The 22,603-nt window shown below is 42.5% G+C and overlaps 1 protein-coding gene across 3 annotated transcripts; it reads left to right on the top strand.

Moving 5' to 3' along the window:
* The first annotated feature begins 27 nt into the window (after positions 1-27).
* On the top strand, positions 28-21,069 carry CLASRP (CLK4 associating serine/arginine rich protein). 3 transcript variants are annotated; one of them, XM_075259903.1, is made up of 21 exons: positions 28-120; positions 3,002-3,128; positions 3,238-3,335; positions 3,444-3,545; positions 5,510-5,589; positions 6,397-6,481; positions 7,122-7,258; positions 8,801-8,897; positions 9,172-9,250; positions 9,462-9,535; positions 9,659-9,700; positions 11,035-11,241; positions 13,597-13,857; positions 16,093-16,251; positions 16,727-16,766; positions 17,225-17,285; positions 17,743-17,801; positions 17,898-17,944; positions 18,390-18,469; positions 18,997-19,021; positions 20,570-21,069. In XM_075259903.1, exons 2-21 carry the CDS (start codon positions 3,012-3,014, stop codon positions 20,607-20,609), a joined length of 1,890 nt encoding a protein of 629 aa, XP_075116004.1. In that variant the 5' UTR covers positions 28-120; positions 3,002-3,011; the 3' UTR covers positions 20,610-21,069. The 3 variants fall into 3 exon arrangements, 2 of the variants coding, with proteins under 2 accessions (XP_075116004.1, XP_075116003.1); XM_075259902.1 differs by lacking the exon at positions 28-120 and adding an exon at positions 253-303 and having other exon boundaries at positions 20,570-21,068; XR_012711846.1 differs by lacking the exons at positions 28-120; positions 18,997-19,021; positions 20,570-21,069 and adding an exon at positions 253-303 and having other exon boundaries at positions 16,727-16,770; positions 18,390-18,468.
* Positions 21,070-22,603: the final 1,534 nt, after the last annotated feature.

Raw genomic sequence — 22,603 nt, forward strand, 5'->3', positions numbered from 1 at the left:
AACACTTGCGGGTTACAAAGGCGTGACAAGCTCGGGAGACACAGGTGTGATCTTCAGACGGTCAGGCGCTGTGGAAAATACCCGGCCCTGGAGCTGTACTGCGGCGTGCGCCACACAGCGGTGAGTGTTATTAGTGCTGCCTCAGGTGCAGTCTCTTGTGTGTGTCAGGTTTTCAAATGAATGGATGCGAGGGGAGGTGACGTCACGCTCTCCACATAAACCCCGCCTACATTCACTTTGCACTATATCCGGGAGTAGCTTTGCTGCAGTTGCGTCATTTCCGGTCTGTGGGAGAAGGAGCTGGTGAGAGAGGGCTGTGCAGGGAGCGATGTGATGTGGGGGTCTGCTGCTGCAGTCTGGTGTCCTCCTAGCCATGTGCTGCAGCTGCTGCGTACACGGGTGTGGTGGCCGGAGCTGCGGGTCATGGCAGGGCCTGAGAGCTGCGGTGCTGCAGCTAGTGCTGTAATGTGCACAGGTTCCTGTCCTATACCGGTGCACCACAGGGAACCTGCTCAGTGTATGTTCACACCTAGCAGAATTGTCATGAGTTTTCTGTCTAGAGTTTTATACATATGGGAATACAAGGCTAACTGGCCGAGATCTAGTCTATAGGCGGCATCTATATCCTCACAGAAATTGTCCTGTCAAGCTGGTTTTTAAAGGGATTGTCCAGTTTCAGCAATGAAAGGCAAACCGTAATGAAAAGTTATACCCAGGGGACTGTACAATCACATTACCATGGACTGATTGTTATCCACTGGGAGTAAGCAGAATGAATGACAGCAAGCAGAGATCTAGAAAACTGGAGGAATTGATGCAGAAAGTTTATGTGACGTTGTATAACTTCATTATACAAACACTTATCACTGGACAATCCCTTTAAATCTGCAGCATCAATATCTGCAGTAGAACAGTCACGGATCTGTTGCAGAGTTCAATAGGAAAGTCAATATCGTTGCAGGTTTCCTGTGAATTTGCAGCAAAGTGTAGACCATTGTAAAATATGTATAAAATTGCACTTATATTCCTTGGCTCTTGGTGGCGCTATCCCACCAGTCTTACAACTGTCGCATGTGTTAATAATATCTTATTTACATACACATATATATATATATATATATATATATATATATATATATATATATATTCCACAGCGCTGTACAATTTGTAGGGTTCAAGTACAGACAATAAGAGACATTACAAAGAAAGTCACTTCACACAATGGGACTGAGGGCCCTGCTCGCAAGAGCTTACAATCTGAGGTAGAGGGGGTTACACAAGAGGTAGCATTGCTTATACAATGGTCAATTTTGTAATAGGGGTTACTGTCATTACACAAACATGGTCATGTGGTATGCAGCCTCTGGTCATGTTGTATGTACATAGGTGTACAGCTCGTTATCAGACAGATGTCTCATTACTGAGCTGTGACTGTATTGAGCTGTGTACTTATTATCACATGACCACTGACTGATGGCCTACCATCTCCACTACCCTGTAATATGCAACCTATCCGGATTCAGATTAGAGCTATTCCTATCTGTCATATCAGTGGAGGTCCAGCGCATGGCACCGTCAACGATCAGCTGTTTGAAACTTACCAGCTACAGTTCCATCAATTACATAGGGGCTGTGCTTTGTATTGTAGCTCATCCTCATTCACTATGGGACAGCGCTGCAGTACTAGTGATCTGTGGGGGTCTCGGGTGTTGGACCCCTGCAGATTTAATAATGATGACCTATATCAGGGGTAGGGAACGTACGGCTCTCCAGCTGTTGCAAAACTACAACTCCCAGCATGCATACTTGCTCTGCTGTTCTTGGAACTCCCATGTAAGTGAATGGAGCATGATGGGAGTTGTAGTTTCACAGCAGCTGGAGAGCCGAAGGTTCCCTATCCCTGGCCTATATGAAGCATAGGCCATCAATTGTAGGAAGAGGATAATCTCTTTTAATAACATAGAGTCAAATATTGTTGATGGTAGAGTCGCAATATCGCATGACTAATCTGTGAAGTGAATAGGCAGACCTCTAAAATAGTGGTTACACATGGAACTAGCAAGACGAAAAATCTGAGTAAGACTTCTTCTTTCTTTGGCGATTTCAGGCAGATCTTTTGAGTCTCCTATGGGGACTCCAGCACAAGAGCTTAGTGCACTTTATTTAACATTAATGGGGTTATCCAGGGACTATATAATAGCAGTACATAGTCCATAGTGATATGTAGGTGTGCTGTGATAACTGGCTGCTGCAGGAGACCAAAAATCCCTTTACTATTACGTTATCAGTGTTGGAAAAGTTCCATTAATGACATGTTGGGATGTGCGGTGTTTACAATGCCTAGTACATCTGTCAGCAGATGGTATCAGATGTATGTGCATACTCCCATGGCTTTACTGTCCATAACATTACATTGCATACATTCTGAATTTGAGCTTGTTATACCGGTTAGTCACATGAGACAGATGGCGGACTAATACTCCCCCCTTCCCCCGCTCCTGTAAGATACCGCAGTACTTGGTATTATTCTCATGCTTTTCTTTTTATTACCTTTAGAATATCCATACCCAATATAGTGAATGGCAGAAGCAGTGACGGGTCAAGCACTTCAGGACCCTGCCCATCCCTCGCCTTCTCTTACTCCTTCCATCTCCCCCTCCTCCTTCTATTGTAGTCATAGTCCCTCCTCGGCTCCAGCAGCACTCGGTACATTGGCACATATCTATCAGCTTGTCCATGTTCTCAGCCCCTTTACTGCTGTCATCCCAGTGTCTGGGCCAAGTCCCAAGCTACGCAGAGCAGAACTGGAAATTTTCTTATCAAACAGACCTTGTTTACTTTGTGTAGGATTTCTTGGGTATGGTAACACCCCTGCCATCTGCACTAGGGGCACGTGCACATATCATGGAGTTGGTGCAGATGATCATGGTTAATTCTACAACTAAAATACACTCCAGTGTTCAAAGGAATGACAATTTCTATTTATTTTCCCTCTCCTCAGTAAGTTTCGGATGAAGACTGGTTCTAGGATGTGGCATGAAGCTCGTAAACACGAGCGGAAGCTTCGGGGGATGATGGTGGATTATAAAAAGCGGGCTGAGCGCCGGCGAGAATACTATGAGAAAATTGTAAGTGTAGTTTTTGTCTTTTTTAGTTGGGGGTGATGTTAATAGGGGTTGTGTCATCAGAACAACCTTATCTGTATACTGTGTTTTTTTTTTTTTTTTTTTCCCATAGAAAAAAGACCCCGCTCAGTTCCTTCAGGTACATGGACGGTCCTGTAAGATTCACTTGGACTCTGCTGTGGCACTTGCTGCCGAAAGCCCTGTTAACATGTGAGTGTCCGAACCGTGGGATATATGTGCATTCGTAATTCCCATAATATGTGTTATCTGAATTTATTTTTTTTTTTTTTTTTAAACCTAATATAAATTTTTGTTTAGGATGCCATGGCAGGGCGACCCCAACAACATGATTGACCGCTTTGATGTCCGAGCTCATCTTGACTACATTCCAGAATATAAACCTCCTCTCCTTACCACAATGTGAGCTATTGTCTTTTGTACATATCTTGGCATTGTCTAGCAATAATCTTTATTTATGGGGCAGACTACTTAGTTTAAAGAGGACCTTTCATGGGTTTGGGCACAGGCAGTTCTATATAATGCTGGAAAGCCAACAGTGCACTGAATTCAGCGCGCTGTCAGCTTTAACGACCGGTGCCCCAGGTGAAGAGCTATCGGTGCCGATACCTTAGCTCTTCATCGACAGAAGGGTGTTCCTGACAGTCAGTCAGGAACGTCCTTCTCCACAGTAGCGCCTATAGTGGGGAAGGGCGTTCCTGACAGACCGTCAGGAACGCCCTTCTGAGGATGAAGAGCTACAATACCGGCATCGATATTCTTCACCTGGGGCACAGGTCATGAAAGCCAACAGTGCGCTGAATTCAGTGCACTGTCGGCTTTCCAGCAGTATATAGAACTGCCTGTGCCCCAAACCATGAAAGGTCCTCTTTAATTGAGGAGCATTTCATTAAAAAGAAGTTAAAAAAAACCAAAAAAACCCTGTATGCTGTGCTCTACATTTGTACCTCGCACGACATGGTAGTAACAATGATTGTGGCTTAAAATGGAGGAGTTTTCTGGACTAAAAAATATTCCTGACTTATTCTAAGGAGGTGCCATCCATGTCAGATCATTGAGGGTTTGGCATCACCCAGCTGTCCTCAGCAGCTGATACAGAGAATGGAGCAGGAAGCACAGTGTTGTCCCTTATGTACCTTATTCCAGGTTATATGGGAAGAATATGCAAATCCGCCTTCCATGATGTAATTAGGAAGACAGTTGCTGCCTCATTGTTGCAAACCAATAGAGGGCGCTCACTGGAATGTGCAAGCCTGTCTTAAGACAGGATTCCAGTGAAATAACCCAATAATGGCTGCTCCCTTTAGCCTCATGCCCGACCTTCCAAGAGGCCTTTGTTTAGCAATGACGCTGGGATTATTACCAGGTTATAGTCTCTCAATCGAGGACAGCTGTTTCGATCTGGTTGGATCTCTTCAGCCCGATGTAGAGAGGACTATAACCTGGTAGAGGTGAGAGGCTTAGACAGGGTTCGGGGGATATTGTCACTCCTTAGGGAGAGACCACCATATAGGTGTGTGGAGACTTGTTAAGCCTTTAGCACTCCACTTTGCAAGGAACTATGGGTAGAATATGCAAATCCGCCTTCCATGATGTAATTAGGAAGACAGTTGCTGCCTCATTGTTGCAAACCAATAGAGGGCGCTCACTGGAATGTGCAAGCCTGTCTTAAGACAGGATTCCAGTGAAATAACCCAATAATGGCTGCTCCCTTTAGCCTCATGCCCGACCTTCCAAGAGGCCTTTGTTTAGCAATGACGCTGGCATTATTACCAGGTTATAGTCTCTCAATTGAGGACAGCTGTTTCGATCTTCCCATAGTTCCTTGCAAAGTGGAGTGCTAAAGGCTTAACAAGTCTCCACACACCTATATGGTGGTCTCTCCCTAAGGAGTGACAATATCCCCCGAACCTTATTCCAGGTTAGTGCAGATCAGCTCCCATTCACTTGTTTCAGCCGCTGTCTGCATCCTGCTCCATTATCTGTCTTAGTTGCTGAGCGCAGCTGATCAGTGGGGATGCTGGCTGCCAGACCTCCATTTATTTGATAGCGATTACCTAGTTTAAGGGAGAGGATGACAATATTTTATTCCAGCAAACCACTGCAATAAGCACAAACCGAGGAGCCGCCCAGCAGGTGGGTAAAACTTCTAAAAATGGGCCAAAGTTATCAGTAGTGAAAGGTGTGCGTTTTTTGTGTTGGTTTTTATTTTGTTTTTTGTTTGTTTATTACTTTTGGTACATCTTAGACTTTGTTTACACTATCTTGGACAATTATAGTAAATCCTCTATTGTTGTCGCTTTCCTTTAGTCTTGCATAAACTATAGTTTTATAATGTTTGGTGTTTTTGTTTCTGTCTTTGCCAGATCACCGGAACAGGAAGCCGATGACCGAAAGTGTAACTATGAACGATACCGTGGGCTGGTTCAGAATGACTTTGCTGGAAGTATGTGGTTTTTGTGTGTGTGTGTGTGTGTGTGTATAATGTATAATTTTATTTTGATTTATAATATAAATATTTATATAAATGATCATAATCATAATAAATATATATTTTTAATGTTCAGTAAACTTGCTATAAGTGATTATGACTCGGTGACGCTAAATAGTTTTAGAAATACACATTGGTGAGAAATTCCATTGAATTAAGAGGGAACATTTAATTTTCTCTAATACACTGCATGTCCTCCACCATTACTGAGCTGTCCATTTGCTGTATTTGGCAAACATACAGCTTTTTTGGTATCTTTCCCCATTGCAGAGATATCCATGCTGTTAGTTTCAGCTACCGATATTGCTGAATTGCCTTACAGCCTAGTCTCATCGCTGGCTGGTGGATTCCACCCTATTCCTTCACCACCCAGCAATAACTGAGATGTAAGGCAGGTCCCTGATACTACAGTGATATTGACAGATAAATCTAAGACAACAATGTGTCTGCAACAGGGGAAGATACCAGCAAAACTGAAGGGGAGAAGAGTTCAGCTCACGGAGGACTTAGTGATGGTGTAGGACATGTCCTGTCTTGGAGGATGTAAATGGTTCTTTATAAAGGGGCCTTCTGTAAGTTATCTGTATATGATCGCTGGGGGTCTTTATCTTGGCCAGTCCCACGTTAAACATTCAGAGATTCCTGTAGCTGTAATGTATTATATCCTACATTTCTATACATTATTGCTTGGGATTTACACTTATTAATAAACCACAACCATAACTATGTATCGCTCACTGTTGCTTTGTACGTCTCTTGTAGTTTCCGAAGAGCAGTGTCTGTACCAGATTTACATTGATGAACTTTATGGTGGTCTACAAAGACCAGGAGATGATGAAAAGAAAAGGTATGTTTCATAACGGCCCCTGTGTTTATTAAAGTGGTTTTTCACCCCTCAAAGGGTACCCCCCCCCCCATACCAATGACCTTACCACAGGATTCTAACAGCTGCAATCCAATATATAGAGCTAAAGAACCTCTCCATATTGCCCAGCCCTAATTCCATTCAGCCCAGTCCGTTTGCAGTTAGGTGACGTTCACATCTGTGCCCGAGTCTGTGGTGAAGACTGCCGAAGTGTCTGCCTGAAAATTGGTGGAGTTAAAAATCTTTCATGGAGGAGTTTTTCCTCTGCCAGTTTCAGATCAACGACCTCTATATGGCCAATGCAGACTGACTCCATGTGTAACATACCAGAACAATGGAGAGTCCACACTAGTTTGGACTAGAGTAACTTGATCATCACTTATACTTTGATAGGGGCCCGGGGTCTATTGAAGAACTTCAGGGCTGCCTGAGTAGATTCCCAGTTGTTAGGGCATTCGTAGGGACTGTGCAATTTTTGGAACAGATATTAACTAACTTCAATAAAGATACATGCCTGTACACTAACGCTTAAAAAAAATAAAATAATCAGTCCTTATTTTAATTTCTCCAATGTCCCGCACGTCTCTTTGCCTGTATGTGTTTACCTTCCTTGTTCACATAGATTGGCTGAGAAGAAAGCCTCCATTGGGTACACGTATGAGGACAGCACAGTGGCCGACTTAGGAGTGTCTGACAAAGAGGAAGAAGATTCTGATGATGAGAGCAAATCTGATGAAGATGAGGTCATCCCAGATATAGGTATTTTTACTTGTGTAATAACTGGTTCATTTATTGTATTTGAGAAGCCACGTAGCCTTCTAGAACTTTGTCCGTCTTGGAGTCTAAAATAACTAATGGGGTCTTTGGGAGCCTATACCTGAGATGGCGCCAGAAGCTGAAGGCTTCATTCACTGTACAATGGTTGTGCCAGAGTACTGCGGCTCTGCTTATATTCACTTGAATGAGAGCAGAGCTGCAATACTGTGACATGGCCACTAAACAGCAGGTAGACCTTCTGTCCGCTAAACAGTGGATTGGTTCCGGCAACAGACTCCTTCCTTAGGATAGATCATCAGTATCAAAAATTACTCCAAGCGTAGACCCCTCCTTTTTAAAAGGGTCACTGGTTTCTTGTAGAGATAAATCTGTGTACCTATAAAATTAGATGGTCTGTGTGCCCGGATGCCTGTGCAAACCAGTGGGACAGATTTCATAATACTATCTAAAGTTTGCAAAGCAAACTTGGATTGGACAGTCATAAACCGCGCCAGCTTTATCAAAGTGTTGATGCCTTAGCTTATGTCAGAAAAAAAGTGTCATAATTTGGCACATATAGCTACTAGAGATGAGCGAACAGTGAAATATTTGTTTCGAGTAGAGCCTCAATATTCGACTACTCAATCGAATATCGAATCCCATTATAGTCTATGGCAAAAAAATGCTTGTTTCAGGGGAAACCACTATTCGACTAAAGGAGAGTCACCAAGTCCAGAGTAGCAGGAGGAGGGTGTTTAGGAGGAGCGCTGTGAGGTTAAAGTGCACGGACTTCATTATAGTCTATGGGGTCCATGCGCTTTAACTGCACAGCACTTGCAGTTGCGCTGATAAAAAGTCAGCTCCCTCGTAACAGCAAAGATGAGCCTACAGCAAATCAACACTGGTTTTGCAGCATGCTCGTCCTTGCTAGTCAGGAGAGCTGGCAGCTTGCTGTTATGATGTAACTTACTTTTTTGTCATAGGAATGCATTGAACAGCGTTGATTGGCCAGTGTACAGCATTCGGCCAATCAACGCTGGTCAATGCATTCCTATGAGAAAAAGTACGCTCGCGCGTAACAGCAAGCTGCCAGCTCTCCTGACTAGCAAGGACGATCCTGCTGCAAAACCAGCGTTGATTTGCCTAATGCTATACACTGTATAGCATTCGGCCAATCAACGCTGGTTCTGAATTGAATATTTACTGCGAATAGCTGGTAGTATTTGATCGAGTACAAATATTTCTAATACCGTAGTATTCGATCCAATACCTACTCGATTGAATACTACTCGCTCATCTCTAATGGCTACAGTTTAGATTGTTGTCTTTCTTAAGAGAGACAACTTTTTCATATATGTCAAACTGCCTAAATATGCCTTGCACAACTCTTACTGTTTTGGGCAGAACTTATGCCATGAATTCTTGTACTTGTTTGATAAATCTCACCTCAGAGTTGTTTATAATGGGTAGATTTGTGCCATAGGGCATAAAGGACATTGTGATGAGCATGTATTTTACTTAAACTACTCTACTTGTTCTTTCCAGATGTGGAAGTGGATGTTGATGAGATAACAGAAGAGCAGGTTGCTGATCTGAACAAGCAGGCAACCAGTTACGGGATGGCTGAGGGAGACTTTGTCAGGTACTTGACCAAGACTTGACTATGTGTCTTCCTAGATTACCACTTTGGCTCTACTTGGGGCCATACACAGTGTTCAGAATTAAAATCTTGACCCAAGGTACTTTCTGGAGCCATATTGTCATACTAACCGGTCACTACTACCAACACTGGGTCATTAGACTCAGATGGAGAACAGCAAAGTGTCTGTAATCGGTCGCAGCGGTTGAACAGGTAGCCTCCTTCTAAATAGACGTGCACTTGTAATACTTATTCCTGGGTGGTTTGTGTCTTGCAGGATGCTGCGAAAAGACAAAGAAGAGTCTGAAGCAATAAAACACGCTAAAGCTTTGGAAGAGGAGAAGGCCATGTATTCTGTAAGGATCTGCACCAACAGACAGCAGGACGTGACATGGTTCATTGCAACAGGCCTGACTTCTTCAGACAGTAACTTGGCCACATCACCCTCTATAAATCGGGCTTGTTTTTAGCACATATGCCAGTTTATGCCATCAAGTCCCTTACTTTTAATGAAGATTCTTAGGCCAAGAATCCTCATATGGTAAACTTGTCTCCATGTAATTCTAGGGACGACGTTCCCGGCGTCAGAGAAGAGAGTTTAGAGAAAAAAGACTTAAAGGAAGAAAGATCAGTCCACCCAGGTAACAAGATATGAGCACAAAAAGCCTTTACTGGTGGGCAAGACAGCTACCTTGGACTCATTGACTTCTTCTGTAATTTGCAACACAGTCAAGTTTTACCATTTATTTTCTTACTTTGTACAGCTATGCCCGACGAGACAGTCCAACGTATGATCCTTACAGAAGGTGAGTAGAGTTGGTTGCCAAACAAGTTTAGAACTGATGTATTTTGAGGAGAGAAATGATGGGGGAGGGCAGTGTCATTTTATAGATGCTGGTGTATTGTGCCAGTCTCTATATCCTCTGCTCCAGCAGTGTCACCTCATGACTTGGGTGTATAGTCTTGGCTTCCTAGGTGCCCCTTGCTAGAATAGATCTTGCTCTCATTTACACCATTATGGTTTGCTTTGTCAGTTGCAGTGTATGGGAGTTATTGATCAGAAAAAAATGTCAATTGAGTAATAGTCTGGAGGACAGAGATGGAGTACAGCTACTTACCCAGAGACCAGGGATGCATGCAAAAAACATGTGTGATGCATTATGTAACCGCAACCAAACTGCTTGTTTCTAATGTCACCCCTTCCAATGAGGAGATGATTTTTTTTTTGCTTGCTCTGTCCCAGTCTACACAACAAAGTGATCTCCAGAAGTCTCCAACTCAAAACTGGTTATAAGAACTAATTTGTCTGCTTTCTAAGAGTATATATTTTAAAGGGTACCCGAGTCCTCATGAAAAGTTTTAATATGTGCAGGGCCTTGCTGGGCATTCTGTTCTGTGCTGTATACGCCTTAATAGTGTACGATCAGTTTTGCGGCAACTAATATTCCCAGTGTGGCTGAACACCGTTTACATTGCTCTCTTGGGCAGGCGTGTACAATAAGGAGCAGTTTGCCCTCCTCTCCTATTTATTACTGATTATATACTGCCAGGAGTAACTGTACAATAGAAGACAGTTTAGCAAATCCCAAGTGACCATAATAATGAGATCCAGTAACACTGGATTTCAGATCTGGCAGACAAACGCAGGAAATCCTTAAGCACAGTCAGTGAAGCTGCTTATGGGCTGTGAATAATTTCCCATCTGTAATCACACAAGCAGTTACAAGTACATAGAAGACTTGTATCGGAATTGAGATTTTCAACGTTTTTAGTCTTTCGCAGAACACAACAGTTTGCGTGGAGACTGAGGAGAATCAACCCCTCCCCTCTCCATTAACTGAAGAGGTAAAAGAACCTCCCACATCCCCTCACTGATTCAGTCTTGCCTATCTAATGTAGCTATGAATGAACCTTGCCTAACAGAGTGAACTGGTAACTAGCTAAAAGGGAGATTCCCATTGGCAGGAACTTTAGAGAGGCTATTCAGGCAAGAGCAGCCATTTTTTTTAATTCACGTACATTACATTTTGGTCCAGAATCACATGATATAAGCGACTGTTTTCTGTTTTAAGTAATGAATGTATTACTGCCATTTCATTGAGTTGTGAAATTGGTACAAATGTGTCGCCTCTTTCCGCAGGTCCCAATCAGAGTCTTCCTCTGCTTCACGTTCCCGCTCTCCAACCCCAGGGCGTGAGGAAGCTATTACTTTTATAACCAGCTTTGGGGGCAGTGAGGATGAATCCGCTTCTGGCCCTGCAGCTCAAACTCCTGCAAGCAGTGGCAACAAAAGGGCCCCACATTCACAGGCCCCTGGGACTTCTTCAGGTCGTAAAGAGGCCTCCCGGTCGGTAACTTTCAATTCTCCCCAGCCGTATGTCGTGTGGGTCGGACTTTACGGGGGAGGGCGGGAGGCCCAGAGTCTTCTGCATTAGAAGGGCCGGAACTCCCCAACCGGTAATTGGAATGGGGCAGTAATGCTTTTTGTATTTGGCCCTGTTGTTTCAATTATTACTCAGATTTAGATGCTCTAACATAAGTTCTTATGAAAGAGCCATTTTGGATTTACTGGTGCAATATTTAAAGAGGTACTAAACAAATATCCAGATCTCACAGGAGGTGTAAATGGTTACTATCATATTAAATAGGGCTGGCCATTTTGGTTAACTAATGTAAATCAATGTATTCTAACTATATTTACATGATGTTTTTATGAAATGATGTCCCATGTTCTGTCTATCTCTGAAGTCAATTGCTTTGCCTAGCCAGCCTTCTAACCCTTCCAGCTGGTGCCCTGCAAATAAGATGTCTGTAGATGTAAGGACGTACAGTAAGGGTATGTTCACACAGAGTATTTTGACGCAGAATCCACCTCCAAAAAAAAAAAACGCCTCCCATTCATTTCAGTGGGAGCTGCTAGTTTTTTTTTTTTGTTTTTTTTTTTCTGCTAGTGGAAAAAAGAAGCAAGCTGACCTATCTTCAGATGGATACCACCTGGAAAGACCCATTGAAGTTAATTGGAGGTGCAAAAACCGCAGCATGGTTTTTAAAAAAATTAAAAACGCTACAAAAACCGCTAGCACTTTTTTCTAGGACCATACACTGTGCTGGAGCAAAGAAAACTAAAACTGCCTCAAAAAAAAAAAAAAAAAAAGCTCCAAAAAACACCATGTAAGAAAAAGCAGCGTCAAAAAACCATTTACGAATTCCTCAAGTGGATTTTTCCTCTCCAAAAAACTGTGTAGACGCAGCCTAAGGGGTCCATTTATATGGAGGTAAATGGTGAGGAATTTGGTGTTTCAGCACTAAAAAAAAAAAAAAAAAAAAAGCATCCCATTGACTTCAATGGGTTCTTTTTTCTTTTCTTTTTTTGCGGATTCCACACCAAATTCAGCACCATTTTCCTCCATGTTAATGCATCCTAAGGCTGCAGGAAACTGACTCCAAATTCCTCCTCCAGTTTCCTGACCAAAAAAACTGCGTGAACGCAGCCTAAGGTGTGTCCTGCAGCCTCCTACGTAGTAACATACTGTACATAGGAAACTGGTGCAGGTGCTGTGGAGGAGGTGGGTTGACCGGTCTCCTCTCATTCTGCACCCATGCTATGGGCGACTGGACAAGGGCATGACTTCAGAGATATGGAAGACTGGACACCACTACAAAAAAAACAAAACATAATATGTATTGATAAATAGTAGGGCTGGGCAATTGATCAAGCATCTTGATTATGGTAACTGGTGACTATTGAGGTTTACGCCCTTTTTTTTAAAGTATATTTGTTGGTGAGGTTCCCCTGGCAGTGTCATTCAGACCGAACATGTCTCCCCTGAGGTCTGAAGAGGACTCTTTAGTATAATAGCAGGTCCTGTTCGGTCCGAATGAAACTGCAGGTAGGATCTTGTGAATCTTCTAATAACTGAATCGCAACAACATGCACAAAATCTTTTTTTTTTTTTTTTTTTTGTCAATTTCCCAGCCCTAGTAAATGGCACGTATATGGTAGCACACAAAAGTTTACATTATCCGCAGTGGCCAGTCCCTTTAAGAAATTGATGGATATTTAATTTTTTGTTCTTTAAAGGCAAAAAAAAAAGCACAAGAAATGCCCCCTTGTGGATTCCCCAGCTGGTTCTGACACTTCCTGGGTTCCCCACTACTGTGTATTTCTTAGTCCCTCTCGACACCGCAGATTACTGTGGGCGATCGTTGGCTTTTATTCCTCCCCCCCCCCCACCCCATTAGATTTATGGACTTCTGGATGTGCTAATGCATATTGCAGTGCATGGCACTAGTTTATCTTAAATCCTGACACTAGACCTAACACTGTGCAGGATGATGTACATAGGAGGAGTGCCATGCTGTCTGGCACTGCTTGCTGTCAGTGAATGGATCTGTCTGTAGTTCTGTGCATTACTGAGAGTTACATTCAGTGTTTGTAGAATCCTTTGGTGAGTACAATGGCAGCTAAATGAAAAGGGGTAAAATGCAGATGAACTCTGTGTTACTTTTTCAATCCATATCTATCTTTTTGAAGCAATGATTCTTATGTCTAAGATGTGGTAAGTAAGGTTGTTAGTTTTCTAACCCTAGAAGCCAGAATGTATTCGCCACGTTACTGTGAAGTATCTTTTACTTGGACCATGTTACCGCCTTCTACCTACTTAGCAATTTGACATCTTGTTTTTCTAACTTCCATCTGTAGACGGAGGTCTTCCTCTACATCCTCTTCTTCGTCTTCCTCTACGTCGTCCAGCTCCAGAACGTCTTCCAGGTCTAGATCTAGCTCTAGATCAAGGAGAGATAGTCGTAGGCGTAGATCAGGATCCCGTAATCGCTCACGTAGATATTCTCGCAGCCCTGTAAGAAGGTATTCTGGTGGAGGAGGGACAAGGGACAGCAGAAAATATTCCAGGTCAAGGTCACAAGACCGTGATCGATATTACGGAGCAAGGCGTAGGTCTCGGTAAGTTTTTTATGTGCATCAAAGGCTTTGGGTAAAATGGAGAGATGTGCAGTGAAGGAATAGGGCCTCATGCATACAACTTTGTGGTGGGTACGGGTGAGTAAAAACCGCATGGATGACCCATACATTAAAATGAATTGACCAAGTTATAAATTTAGACCGATAAGGAATCCGATCCCTATTTTGTGGCTTGGACACACATCCATAAAAACGATGGCTATGTATGGGCTCATAATAAGGTCTGTACTTTGATCCACAGTATAGCCGTGTTCATGAGGCCTAAGTCTTTAAATACGTGCTTGACCTCAACTGATCTCAGGAGCAAGTCTTGTCTCAAAGATGGTGCACAGATCGCGTGCACGCAACTGCTATCTAGTGAGATCATTTGAGGTAGAAGAAATGCTACGGATTAAACTTTTTTTTTTTTATATATATATATATATATATATATATATATATATATATATATATATATATTCCGATGAAAAAGTTTGGGCACCCCTATTAATCTTAATCATTTTTAGTTCTAAATATTTTGGTGTTTGCAGCAGCCATTTCAGTTTGATATATCTAATAACTGATGGACACAGTAATATTTCAGGATTGAAATGAGGTTTATTGTACTAACAGAAAATGTGCAATATGCATTAAACCAAAACTTGACTGGTGCAAAAGTATGGGCACCTCAACAGAAAAGTGACATTAATATTTAGTAGATCCTCCTTTTGCCTCTAGTCGCTTTCTGTAGTTTCTAATCAGTTCCTGGATGAAGGGATTTTGGACCATTCCTCTTTACAAAACAATTCAAATTCAGTTAAGTTAGATGGTCGCCGAGCATGGACAGCCCGCTTCAAATCATCCCACAGATGTTCAATGATATTCAGGTCTGGGGACTGGGATGGCCATTCCAGAACATTGTAATTGTTCCTCTGCATGAATGCCTGAGTCGCTTTGGAGCGGTGTTTTGGATCATTGTCTTGCTGAAATATCCATCCCCGGCGTAACTTCAACTTCGTCACTGATTCTTGAACATTAATCTCACAAATCTGCTGATACTGAGTGGAATCCATGCGACCCTCAACTTTAACAAGATTCCCGGTGCCGGCATTGGCCACACAGCCCCAAAGCATGATGGAACCTCCACCAAATTTTACAGTGGGTAGCATGTGTTTTTCTTGGAATGCTGTTTTTTTGGACGCCATGCATAACGCCTTTTTGTATGACCAAACAACTCAATCAGTCCACAGGACCTTCTTCCAAAATGAAGGTGGCTTGTCCAAATGTGCTTTTACATACCTCAGGTGACTCTGTTTGTGGCGTACGTGCAGAAACGGCTTCTTTCTCATCACTCTCCCATACAGCTTCTATTTGTGCAAAGTGCGCTGTATAGTTGACTGATGCACAGTGACACCATCTGCAGCAAGATGATGCTGCAGCTCTTTGGAGGTGGTCTGTGGATTGTCCTTGACTCTTCTCACCATTCTTCTTCTCTGCCTTTCTGATATTTTTCTTGACCTGCCACTTCTGGGCTTAACAAGAACTGTCCCTGTGGTCTTCGATTTCCTTACTATGTTCCTCACAGTGGAAACTGACAGGTTAAATCTCTGAGGCAACTTTTTGTATCCTTCCCCTGAACAACTATGTTGAACAATCTTTGTTTTCAGATCATTTGAGAGCAGGCTGTCCATATTCGGCGACCATCAAACTTAACTGAACTTGGATTGTTTTGTAAAGAGGAATGGTCCAAAATCCCTTCATCCAGGATCCAGGAACTGATTAAAAGCTACAGGAAGCGACTAGAGGCTGTTATCTTTGCAAAAGGAGGATCTACTAAATATTAATGTCACTTTTCTGTTGAGGTGCCCATACTTTTGCAGCGGTCAAATTTTGGTTTAATGCCTATTGTACATTTTCTGTTAGTACAATAAACCTCATTTCAATCCTGAAATATTACTGTGTCCATCAGTTATTAGATATATCAAACTGAAATGGCTGCTGCAAACACCAAAATATTTAGAACTAAAAATGATTAAGATTAATAGGGGTGCCCAAACTTTTTCATAGGACTGTGTATATCTTTTTTTTTTTTTTTTTTTTTTTTTTACTGTGATGGTTGTCCATTGGTTGAGATTTGCTGATGGACAGTCTTTCTCTGAAGTTGTTGAACTCCAAACTGCAAGACAGCCATTGATGTGTCTTTTATGACCTCCTTTTATATTTATTTTCTCTTCATAGAACTCGTTCACGGTCTATTGACCGATATGGACGCGGTGGAAAGACCAGTGGGCGTCCGCAAGGCAGTAGTCAAAGTAGTATTTCTAGGAGTCCTTCTCCTACTCGAGAAAGAGGGACTGGAAGGACAGTATCTCCGGCGGTGGGAGAGCGATTGAAAAGGTTAGAAGTCATTTGCCACTTATACCAGTTTAGTCAACATGCATAATAAAGAGGCTGTCTCATCCCAGATAACCTTTTTGTACTGATGACCTAACCACAGTATGTGATCTGTAAGGGGTCCAACACCCAGACCGTGCACAAATCCGCTTTTAAAGGGGAAACACTGTGGCTCAGTGGTTAGCACTGCAGCCGTGCAGCTCTGGAGTCCTGGGTTCGAATCCCGCCAGGAACAACATCTGCAAGGAGTTTGTATGTTCTTCCCATGTTTGCATGGATTTCCTCCCATTCTACAAAAAGACAGTGATAGGGAAAAAAAATGTTCATTGTGATCCCTATATGGGGCTCACATACCTGTGGCTACATATCTGTGGCTTGCTACTTGAGGCCTTAGCCTATGTGCGTGTGTATGTCTAAAATTTATGAAACAGATACCTATGAACTAGATGATGAGCATTGTTTTCTGTCTCTTTTGTAGGCCTGAACTTGCTGTTTCCAGAGAGAGCGGAGCAGCCAAAGTCAGTAAGAATTCCACCGCTTTGTTGATTTGACGCAGGATGCGGTGTTGTGGTTAGCAAGCATGTGTGCACAGAGCATGGCGTGTATATCCATCCTTATGTTGTACTAAGCCATCTGCTGACAATAGATTTGCACCACGGCCTGATGACATAATTCAATACATTTTTCTATAGATCTTTCGAGATGAAACCTACTCGTACTACATAAGAGTGAGGGATATGTTGGGCTACGTAAAGGGCTATGACCATAATTCCTAATAGAGCATAAATAAGCTTCTACGTAAATGTTCCGCAAAGTGTTGACTTTATTTTTTCTTTTTTTTTTTTCTTTTGACGTTAATAATTTTTCTCTTTTTAAAAGCAGAAATTCTCCTGTGTATCTGATGCCTTCGCTGTCCCGAGAACGATCCTCCATGCTTCCTCTACTAATTCTTGTCATTGCTATTCAATACTTCTAGGCCAAGTTAACTCCACAGGAGAAGCTGAAACTCCGTATGCAGAAAGCCTTAAACAAGCAGTGTAAGTGTCACGTCTTAAGCTTTGCCATACAAACAAAGGTACAGAAACGTCTCGAGCCGCGGACTACACGGCAAGATCAAGCAGGACACTTAACTTTTCAGCGATTTGCTTCGATCTCTGCCTTCTATTGGTTTCAGTGGGAGGCAAAATCTGTCACAGATTTGGGAGATGGAATCTGACCTCAAATCGTTGTCAAATTCCTGCTTGTGAATGGGCCAAAAAAAAACCTAAAAAAAACCTTAGTATACTATAAATTCACCGAGGCAGACATTGCACTTGACATCAGTCTGCAGTTAGTATTACAGGCGATTCCTCATATTGTCGCAATAAGGTTTGTAATAGAAGTCCCGCTTTATCTCTAAGGGCCACTGATATGTTTAAATACTTTTTTTTTAGACTTCTGTCTTACGACCAGGTAAGGTTTAAGGTTTCTTATGCTTTCTGCTTTATGTTGTAGACAAGGCGGATAAAAAGGCAGCCCAGGAGAAGATTATACAGCAGGAGCATGAGCGGCAGGTAAGTGCCATACACTTATAGAGGCTTATACTATCTGTCACACAATCTGGTTATAGGATTATACATATGTCATTATCAAATTGATCTCTTCCTTAGGAGCGTGAGGATGAGCTCAGAGCCATGGCACGGAAGATCCGTATGAAGTGAGTGATACGATTACCTAGGTTTACCTAATATAATATCATATCTATCTAGTACATTCTCGCGAGTGGTCCTCAGACGCCTAATAATGCTCGCCAGTGGCCCCTGGGCATGTAGTAATACACCCCAGTGTGCCCCTAAGCAAGTAATACTGTGGGCTTCCCAGGCAAGTATAATAATATGACGGACTAGTAATAGTGGCCCTCCCAGACAAGTAATACTGTGCAAACCCCCCACCACCAACACCCCACCACCACCTTTGCAGTGTGCAGATTCTATATGGTCTCATGCAACACTGAACCCTGGCCGTCCCACCACATAACCCCAATATTCGGTGCGGAATTTCTAGACATGTGACAGACTGTGGAGATAACCATATAACTTGCTACCTTTTGTCTTGTGTACTTTTAGTTTTCGTTATACTATCAAGTTATTGTTTAATTTCAGGGAACGAGAGCGGCGTGAGAGAGAGCGCGACGAGTGGGAAAGGCATTACACGAGAAGCCGATCTCCTTCACCGAGACACAGTAAGAGCTTTGTAAATGGTCATTCCTTCTGATTGTGTCCTTGAGCCGTGGACATAAAAATGGCTGACCGCGACTTTTATTGATCTGCATTTAAAACGCTTAGGTACAATAGTTGATAAAGTTTAGCATTTTGTGTATGTGATGATTAAAAAAAAAATAATTGACCTGTTAAAAGTTGCAATTGGTGGATTCCTATAAGTAAGCGATGCAGCATCCTGCTGAGTCCGGGGCCCCTTCAGTTCCCATTGGGCTGAGGGTAGCCATATAATAAGTAGAGATGAGCGAGTACTGTTCGGATCAGCCGATCCGAACAGCACCCACGCATTGAAATGAATGGAAGCACCTGGTACTTCCGCTTTGACGCCGGCCGCTTAACCCCCCGCATGCCGGCTACGTCCATTCATTTCAATGCGTGCGTGCTGTTCGGATCGGCTGATCCCAACAGTACTCGCTCATCTCTAATAAGTGATACTAGATCTCCTGTACTCGCCGTACACCGTGTCACAGCCTATTTTTACTTATTGCAGGTCGGGATTACAGCTCTTCAAAAAGGTAATATACATTGAGTGCTTTGGTTTACCATACAAGATTATTCATAGACTTGTGCTACAGCATATAGATGAAGTTTGTTTTGACCTTTCACTGCAATGTATAGGGACCCTTACTAAAACGGACAGGTCTGTGCTTTTTACATTAGGAAACTGTCACTAGAAATCAATACGACGCCATATAATGCCAATATTTTCCCCTATAGTGGGCCAAATGAGCAAACGTGTTTGCTGGACAGCTTGAAAGTCAGACCTGTCCAAGATGATCACCATTGCACCTCTGGGGGTATACAGATTGTTTGGGGGGTGGCATCGACTGGAGAGAATTTGCACCTTTCAATAAAGAAGGTGTAAGTCATAAATGCAGCGTGAAAAGATCTTTAGTTCATGCCCCTTTTCTCATTAAAAAGCCAAAGGGGTGAGAGCAGCATAACAATTGGGGGGGGGGGGGGGGTGCAAATGCTTCATTAATGAAGCATAGCACAGAGCGCGAAAAGGTGCTATTTACACTGAAAAAGAAAACACAGGCACAAATAGGTTAATAAATGTACCTAAATGTCTATAAATCTCTCCTACAGACCCCAGTGAGTCCGCTCCAGACTATTGCTCCTGTGAAGCAGATCATTAAATGCTGTTAGAGGACCTTTCACCTCTGGGGCACATACGGTTTTATATACTGCTAGAAAGCCGACAGTGCACTGAAGTGGCCTTCACGATCTGTGCCCAGGGTGAAGATCTATCGGTGCTGTTACCATAGTTCTTCACAGTCAGAAGGGCATTTTTGACAGTCGCTCAGGAACGCCCTTCCTCACAGCAGTGTCTATACCGCTGTACTGTGAGAGCGGTGAGGAACGCCCCCCTCCCCTCCTGATAGTACTCATCCATAGACTAGTACTGGGGGACGTTCCTCACCGCTCAGCGTCGTGGCTGGGCGGTAAAGAACGCCTTCTTACAGTACAGTGCTATAGACGCTGCTATGAAGAAGGGCGTTCCTGACTGTCAGAAACGCCCTTCTGACAGTGAAGAGCTAAGGGAGCGGCACCGATAGCTCTTCACCCGGCACACAGATCGTGAAAGCAGACACGTTCGCTGAATTCAGCACACTGTCAGCTTTCTAGCGGTGTATTACACAGCATGGTGCCTCAGGTCCTCTTTAACCGAGCAGAGGAGAAGTTCAGACAAGATGGCTGCCTCCATAATCCTACAGAAAATGGACAGATTAGAAGTAGAGATGAGCGAATAGTATTCAATCGAATACTACTGTTCGATCGAATACTCGTATCGGTCGAATACCACGCAGGAAAAGTCCATTGAATTCAATGCAAAAACCTCCTCGCCCTGCTACTTCCTGAACTTGGGGGATCCAATGTGTCGAACGTTGGTTTCCATGGAAATCCCATGTTTTTTCCCATAGACTATAATGGTATTCGATATTCGATCGTATACTACTCGCTCATCCCTAATTAGAAGAAAGTGATGAACAAGTGAATATTGGCAACACTTTAATTTTAGTAACGTTTTTTTTGCTTTGTTTTTTTCTCTTACTTAATAGGAGATCACGCTCACGATCCCGGAGCCCACATCGACGCTAAGCGTGCAAGGTTCTTGGTGACTTTGTCCTTGTATATATGTCACACATCTTAAATCTGACTTTCAATGAACTCACTGTGTACATTCCATATATTGGACTATGTGGAAACTAAAAAGCTGTTTTATAAAGGATACTCATCGCTTCCATAAACTAAAGACAGCTGGGTGTAAAGCCGGACGTTACCACTCAGTACTTAGACAGTGACAGGCCCCTCTATATAAGCTATCCATCTTGTAGATGTCTGTTATTTAGCCTTGGATGGGGGGTGTTATAAGGTTTATCCAGCTTTCAAAAAAAAAAAAACTTTAAAAATTTTTGTTTTACTTTTTTTTTTTTTTTTTTCTTTCTAACCCCTTTAATGAAACTGGAAGATTTTTCCTTTAGATTAATTTCTTAAAGACTGGCTTCTAGCTAAATCCTTGGTGCCCTGTGATGACTAAGTGACACTCCTTGGTTCATTTGGTGCTATTAATTTACTAAGATTTGGGTGTCTTTTTTTTTTTTTTTTTTTTTTTTTTTTATTATTCAAATTTTCAGTTCTCAAAGCAAAAAATTGAAACCAAAGCGGTTGTTTAAGGAAAGAAAAACATGCCTGCTTTCTTCCAAAAACCGCACCACTCCTGTCCGGTATTGCTGCTCTACGCCGTTTAAATTCGTGCAATACCATATACAACCTGTGGAGAGGCGTGGCGCTGTTTTTGAAAGAAACCAACCATGGTTTTTCTAGACCTTGTTGACCTCCATACTTAATTCAGAAGAAAAGACGTTATGGTAAGAATATCCATAGTGGTCGATTTTTATATTTTTTTTTTTTTATAATTTTTTTTTTTTTTTTAAGATGACAAAACTGATCTGACTAGTTTTCCGTGTTGTCCCTTTTGGGCCCAGTGGCGTGTTGTGATGCTACAGATGTCTTCCAGAGATGCCAGAGAAACCTTGTACACAGAGATGTTCCATCTTGGTACACGCACCCTCAGGCATACGATGTACTCCACTGGCTCTAGCATAGGCAACAAAACTAACCAAATAAATCTGAAGTGTGAAGCCATTTTAAGTAGTCATCCATGGTAACAAGTTGGAGGGAACCTGTTCAGTCAGATGTCCCTCTGCAGGCATGTTATGGAGCAGGAGGAGCGGAGCAGATTGATATTTCAGTATAACCTGTCATTTATGAATTGAATTCTCAGGACACTCTGGGAATTTAGGAGTCCAGTGGGCGGAGCATTAGTTGGATGTATTTAGCAGAATTGTCAGACATTTCAGCAATATTCGCTATTACCTATTTTATCAATCTGCTCTACTGCTTCTGATCTATAACTCGCTGCTTGTTACATTGTCAAGATTCGCTTCTGGAATTGGTTACCTTCGCTGTTTGCAGATGGTAAGTTTGGTGCATAGAATTTTTTTTTATTTTTCTTTCCTCCTCTCTCTCATGAGATGGCTGCCCAGTTTGCAGGTGGCATTTCTTTTGTCGTCCACCTTAAGGCCTGGTATCAAGTACAAGTAAAACCTGCCACTATATTGTATCTCTTCTGTGGTCTAATATTGAGTTGGGGTTTTTTTTGGCTTAGCTGATCAATTTCTGATCTGATCCCAGTCTCTACCGTCACTATTTTTTCTCTAGAATGCTGTGGTATATGGCGTTTTGTGACTGATGTTATTCTTTAACACTTACCAACAAGTTTCATATTGTAAGATATTACATTGGTTCCTTTATTTTACTGTTCATGTAAATAAATTTATTTTTGCTTTCTAATCTACAAGATCTGTGCTTTTCATTGACTTCTTATTTACTATATTGGCTTTATATGGGATGTCTGGGATTTTCTGAAAAGCGGGCACTGGTATGATCTCCATTGTGTGCATACAGTCTCGGAAGGGGTAACTGTGAGGAATCGCGCCATTTTGCCCTGGCCTCCAAGGTGCAAGGATTCCGCTTCCACCTTAGCCACCTGGCCTACCTGGCCTTGCCATGGGCGAAACCGCGGTTGCCTT

Source organism: Leptodactylus fuscus, chromosome 11 (genome assembly GCF_031893055.1).
Source record: "Leptodactylus fuscus isolate aLepFus1 chromosome 11, aLepFus1.hap2, whole genome shotgun sequence".
Taxonomy (NCBI): Eukaryota; Metazoa; Chordata; class Amphibia; order Anura; family Leptodactylidae; genus Leptodactylus; species Leptodactylus fuscus.

Coding starts and splice junctions, on each gene's coding strand:
- CLASRP (XM_075259903.1), top strand. CDS start 3,012: ATGAAGACTGGTTCTAGGATGTGGCATGAAGCTCGTAAACACGAGCGG. Junction 9,251..9,461: donor AGGAGAAGGCCATGTATTCT/GTAAGGATCTGC, acceptor ATGTAATTCTAG/GGACGACGTTCCCGGCGTCA. Junction 16,767..17,224: donor GAGAGAGCGGAGCAGCCAAA/GTCAGTAAGAAT, acceptor CAATACTTCTAG/GCCAAGTTAACTCCACAGGA.